General features: G+C 35.8%; 1 protein-coding gene across 1 annotated transcript; it reads left to right on the forward strand.

The window, feature by feature from the left end:
• Positions 1–2490: 2490 nt before the first annotated feature.
• EV154DRAFT_589035 (uncharacterized protein) lies at positions 2491–5814 on the forward strand (the record flags this gene model as incomplete). Its single annotated transcript, XM_051606844.1, has 10 exons — positions 2491–2534; positions 2700–2908; positions 3137–3421; positions 3494–3636; positions 3685–3818; positions 3935–4316; positions 4386–4655; positions 4713–4834; positions 4898–5487; positions 5534–5814. 10 exons carry the CDS (start codon positions 2491–2493, stop codon positions 5812–5814), a joined length of 2460 nt encoding a protein of 819 aa, XP_051457387.1.
• Between the last annotated feature and the right edge of the window lie 705 nt (positions 5815–6519).

Genomic DNA, 6519 nt, shown 5'->3' on the forward strand with positions numbered 1-6519 from the left:
GTATTTTTCCCATAAAGACTTACTAACTACTTTATTATTGTAGACTCATTGTGCTTGGTGGTTTTGTTTTCTGCCGTACCATGGAATTATTACCAATACCGTTTATAGACACGCTTCTTTTAAAGAAAAAAATATCTTCTAACAATTACATTGGAGTTTTTGTTCCTTTCGTATTTTGTTTTATATGTTTAATCTTTACTATATTTTATAAAAGGCTGCGCTGGGGCATTTCAGAACTGTTAGACAGGCATTTACTTATATCATCGCATTTCTTTTCTTATATTTAGTACAAGAGTGTATGATCTTATTATTTTGACTTCAGAATTTTGTCAGGTTCTTCACCATTTTGGGTGTTAGAGTTTTTTTCTGGGCTTAAGTAGATAGGGCAGAGTACTTCAAAGTTATTACCATTATTCTGATATGTTTATAAATTTTTTTTCGGCATTTGAGAATTACTTTTCCATCTTTACCTCCAATTTCTTTTTTTGTCCAATTTCTTTCAGATAGTCACGATATCGACCTATTTCGTTTCGAAACTCTTTTGAGAATTGTACAAAGTGTTGTTTTAACATTTCCATTGTTGCGGTTGTTTGAAAGTCTCGTAGAAAGTAATACTTAGTGATATTGCCGTTTTTTTTTTTTTTACTTATTCTATGAGTGACTTAGTTTAATACGGATTCAATTCATTACATGCCGAACCGTTTTGCAGTGTACCTTTTTCTGTTTGCTGTTTGCATTGTGTTTAGAGACTACAAAAAAATAATTTCCGAAACTCCCCACTTACTTAAAAGATCCTGAAATAAATCGTCTGATAGTTTATGGTTTGTATCTATTGTTTCCCCAACCATTTAAACGCAAAATGATCATAAGATTTTTGTGTTTGGTTAAAAGAGGGACTGAAATATCCCGAAAGAGTCTCGTTATTATTCACGCTTTGAGGATATTCATTTTTCAGGAATTAGCCGGATGTTACTAGGTACGAGGACAGGTCTCTTTATACGTACAAGGCAAGGCTAGGTACTAGGTAGGACTATAAGGTTTTGCGGGAAGACAGACAAGAAAAGGTAGTAAAGCTAAGTTTATATAATAATAATATGTTATACAAGATATCAGATAAAGATCTGTACTTGTCTAAATAATCTAGGGCATTTATAATAAAAGGAAGATAGTCTTAAGGACTATCTTCTTAACGTGAAGGGTCTGGAATTATGGCCTTGGGGAAGGTCTTGAGGCGAGGTACTGTGGCCGGATCATGGGACGAGGGTGGTGGCGGATGTTGGTTTGGTCTTGAGGCGTGGTCCCATGATGATGGCTCGTGATCGGTCTCATGGTGGTGTCTGATGGTTTGGTCACATGAGCTGTCAAATATGATCTGCATACACATGCAGATCTATGCGGGGGTGTATGTATGCGCGTATGCATTAAGGTATTGACCACGTGGTTCACGACAGTTTTTATACTCGGTGATCGTTTAATTAATAAATTCCAATAAGTTGTTTGGCTTATGCGTAATCTCCTTCTGGTCTAGCTAATTATCTCGTTACTGCTCACTTTATAACCTGCTACAATTTATTTTCGATAGAATCCGTAATAAATCCCAACATTGTACTCCTATTGTATCGCATTTTGATTTATAAACTGATTATTTTTCTCGCTAGACTTTTTTTAAATGTTTCCTTGCTTCAATAGATTTATTCTATAGCTAGAAAATGAATTCCCAAGTCTTTAGAAATATTTTTCGATTTCTGATAATTATTTGTGCATATCTGTCTTATGCGTCCTTTTTTTTCAACGTCTTTCCGTCTGGGACGAAATCGTTGTATTTTTCTTTTATATAGTAAAGGGTAACGTAAAAAATGTTATTTAAACATTGGATACACTTTGGGGTATTTAAAACCGGCTTCAAGAATATTCATGGGCTGTATGTTCTATTTTCTTACATACTTGAGAAAGTGTTTTGTTTATTACTGCGTCAATTCTTCTTCCGTTTACTTCCTTTTTAATGTAAGTAATGTTTGTATAGCTCCAAAAAGGTTTTCAATTATCCTACAGTTATTGCTGTGATAGTAATTTTCATGGCTTGCCAAGTGTTGTGGTTTTTAATAATTTCACCAATGATTGTTCATTATTTGGTGACTCTTTTGTATAAGTTACTCAAAGTTGCCCCAGCAAGTACTATGACCGCTCCAAGTATTCTCGCAACTATTTCATTTGTCCCAAAAAATATGCTTACCTAAATTCATATTGTCTTTAGCAATTTTGGAATTGGTTTATCAGCAATGACTGTGAGGTCTCCATGTCATAATTCGAAACGAACCAGTCTATGCTAAAATTATTTCGAACCCTTGTTTGAACTTATGGTATAAAGAACAATTGTTCTGTAACTTTCGCATTTGTTTGCCAAAAATCTGATTATATGGGCGATTATTGTTCTACTTTCTTAGTGATTCCTAATTGAACACCTTATATAATGCTAGAACTGTTATAACAATGCCAATCACTGTGTCAGTCCAATTTTACTTATTTTTCCATAAGTATTTTTGGGTTTATGTACTTTGCTCTCTTGTATTTATTTTAAATTCTTTAAAGAGCAGATTGGGAGACGTTCATTTAACTATCTGCATAATATTGATTGCTACAAAAGTGTGTCAGATAATATTATTAAACGAAACTTTTATTTTTTTTGTTTATTTCTTAAGGTACTCTCGTGAATATCATAACAATTCATCTTTAGTTTCTCTAATGTTCAATGCCAACAGTCTTTACCGTTTGCTAAAATTATTTCAAGATTATTTTACTACTTTTCTTGTTCCAAACCGTTATGTTTCACGTGCTGTGGTATTTTCAATAATGTTACCACTACTTTGTAAATACATGATCACCCTATATATATTTCGATTAGTATTTGGTATGTACAGCTTAAAGTATGTACTGTAATTTTTAAATAGTAAACATTCTATAACAAAGATGGCCGGGTACTTTGATTTTTGTTGTCTGTCAATATAACAAATAGTCAAAAACAAAATGATCAATGTACCGTTTGGATTACATTTTAGAACAAAATGTCGCAGCTTAATGTTCGTGTACGTTTAAATTTACGTCATATTTTTTTTTGAAAATTTGGCTTCGGTATAAGATGGTTTTTATTTGTTACGATTTTTAACATTGTATATTTTGCAAACATTGATCCTTATTTCTTCGGGATCTGATTTAAGAGCAAAATATCAGTCTAATGTTGTTCAGCGCGTTCATTTACGTTCAAAAATCTGTAATTGCAGCTTTAGTACGGCCATTTTTGTATTTGTAACAATTTGTAACATTATATCTTTAGCAAAGATTGACCAATATCCGGTGGCATTTGCTTTTAGAGCAAAATATATCAGTTTAAAGTTTTTCAGCTTAGAAATTTACTTCATACTATGTAAAAAAACGCCTTGACTATAAGCGTTTTTGGTTTTATATTATTTTGTTACATTGTATATATCTCGTCTAGATCAGAATCGAAACAAAAATTCCGGGCCTAATATTGTTCTCCGTAACAAGTTACATCATCATATTGAAAATATGCTATTTCTAAACACGTCTTTAAAAATGTTACAAATATATTACTGCGGGATTCATTCCTGGGGTACTGTAGTCAGTTTTAAGAAACATTATTGTCGATTTGGAGACTGATTGTGATAGTCCTACCTTTGCAAAGTCAACAGCGATGCTTTCATTTCGTACCCATTGAAGGAGCTGACAATCATGCCTAAAACTCTTTTGAAACTGTCTTTAAGCCCCAATTGGAAGCAAGCATTGACTCCTCTGGACTTCGGGTACTTCACGTTTTGTGGTGAGAGGGACTCTGTCAAGAATTACCCGCACAATTTGCTTTTGGAGGCCTTTTCGGAAGCATACATGCACATTCATGTCCTCTTCTCCTAACATGAAGAAAACTGAAGCTTGGTGTGAAAAGTTCAAGAAGAATGTTGGGTACCGCCGCTCAAAAGACGTTCACCGACCGCCTCCTAATTCCGGCCATTCGACGTGTTCTGATTTGTTCTCGTGCAAATCGATCTGATGGATCTTATGGCGAAGCCATTGGTACTGGATTTCATATGACGGTGCCCAAATTTTTGCTTGGTTCGGAGCTTAAGCTCTTAGTCAAGTCTATGCGTGATATTGCAAAGGAGAGTGCGGATTTGGCCCCATATCGTCATTTTGTTTTTGTGGTTTCTTCTTTCGGGTTTAAAAGCCCAATGTATGGTCCGGATTACACGTCCATTCTTGATACCATGGTCGACTGGTCTCAACTTGACCCTCAAAGATGCCTTGTCGACATTGGCTTGAATCTCTTTGCCCAATCCGGGGATGGCTAACCATTAGTATCGTATGTAAAATAGGAAAATGTCGAAGCTATGGGAAAACGTTTTGGAGGTCGATCCATAAAGACCGATTTTTATGGAATGTCTTTGGGTTCTTTTGGTGGCTTCTCGGGGAAAGGTCGTTCCGGTAGTTTTTTAACGCCTTCGAAAGTAATGGTATATAATGATATCAAGTATCCGTTCACGATGTCCAATCCTGGTGTAAACGGAAAGGTGTCCGGCCCATGGATACCCGAGGAAATGAGAAATACGTTTCGTCATCAAGATGGTCATCATTTAAAGAACATGGTATGCAATACATTTAATATAAATTTTCCCATATATTTACTTCAAAAATTGTAATAGAGATGGTATAATGCCCGTGTTTCCGAATACCAAGGCCACCAGTTTACTACTCGTTTGGAGATTCGTCTCCCGGCGATTTCAGCTACTACGGCTTACGTCGACGTCTTGGTCGCAATGTTGAAGTAAGTTTTTCTACAGGCAACTCCTTTTAGATACTTTATTAATTATTCTGCTTTTAATGATAGGTCTTCTCTTGCTGATGAAGCCTTCATCCATATAGATTCGGCAATTTACCTTCAGTACGTTGGTCTCATGGCAAATCTTCTAAGTTACTTGGCAGAAAAATGTCTTGGTTCCGTTTTGTTGCAGTCGTTCTCCGGGTTGTATCTCTCCGCGTACATGCTAAATAACTTGATGCATTCTGATCAATCTTTAACCGACTCTTCAAATTTCGTATCATCAAGCAGATGTGATAAAAACAGGTTGTGTTTTTTGCCTGGTGCGTTTGCTGTCGATGGCGACAGAGTCATGTTTGGGCACACATTCGATTCCACTAGTATTCAACAGGCATTTCCCGGTGCAGTGATTTTTGATTCCACCGAAGAATACATGTCGAGTCGATTCCAGGATGGTTATGTAAGAGGTACTAACGTGCCGGAAGCTTTTTATGATTTGTTCAACAATACCGAGACAGCCTTAGAAGGATTACTTTCGACAAGGTCCAATACTTTTCCTCTTGCTCCCGTCACTTGTCCTACTCTTCAGGCGTATTCCGAATTGATCACTGACTCCGTGATACCAATAGAAAAAGCTTTTGATCATTGTCCTCTATTTTGTATGATATTTCCGATATTGCAACTGTCAAAAATGTGTATATCAAGGTCTAATGCAGTACGGTTTCGGGACAAAGTTTGCCGCCTATTTCTTGGAGCAATTCGGGGCCAAATATATAACTTTTTTGAAGGATGGTGATTGCTATCTTGACGTACTTGGTTTCTCCAATGTTCCATCCAAGGCTTTTCTTTCCAAGGTTGATGCTAAGCCAGTGGCTGAACCAATGTGTATTACAGAGCGAACGTATTTTCTTCTCCCATTGCCGCATAGAGACAGCTGTACACCTGCGGACTTTAAGAATGAACTGGCTGCGTACATGGATGGATAAGGTATAGACGTAAACTAGAAGTCTTTTGAAACCAGGGCCTGGTATCTGGAATTATTTGAAAACCCATTTATTGGTTACAACGTCCTATCTCATTTTCATTCCTTATTAATAGTTGGGTGTCTTCTTGCCTGTAAATATCTGCCCACCTCAACAAAATCTAGATTGTATAAAAGACAGGAAGGTAATCTTTCGGTTCGTAAGAAATCCCGATTTGATTTAGCATTTGAAGAATTAAACATGTCAGTATTTAACTTCGTTCGCAAATATTCCGTCGATATCCAATCGGTCTGTGAATTACTTGAATCCAACCCCCTTCCTCCCATCAGTGCCAATGTCAGATTTTTAAATGAGGAACCGAATGTCTCCGTTGGAGAACCTAAGGGTTATTCCCCGATTAAGCGTCGTCGCAATTGGTAAATGACCAAATTATACAGGTCTAAGTTAATTTTTTATTTATCACTATTTTTATATTTTACATTCTTCTACGCATTTTTTAATTTTATGCCGTTAATCATTTTTATGCCCTTTTATTATGCCTTTTATTTAAATATTTTTTGCTATGAAGTTCGTCTCTCTATGACAAATATATTTCCAAGTCAGGATTGTTAGTTTCTTTATGCTTTTCGGTTTTATAATAAATTTAAAATTTTGAAACTAGTCGATTTTGTTAAATGTGCATAACTTAAAATAATTTTTTAGCCTTCG

The sequence above is a fragment of the Mucor mucedo genome (genome assembly GCF_025094135.1).
Source record: "Mucor mucedo strain NRRL 3635 chromosome Unknown EV154scaffold_48, whole genome shotgun sequence".
NCBI classification, from domain to species: Eukaryota; Fungi; Mucoromycota; class Mucoromycetes; order Mucorales; family Mucoraceae; genus Mucor; species Mucor mucedo.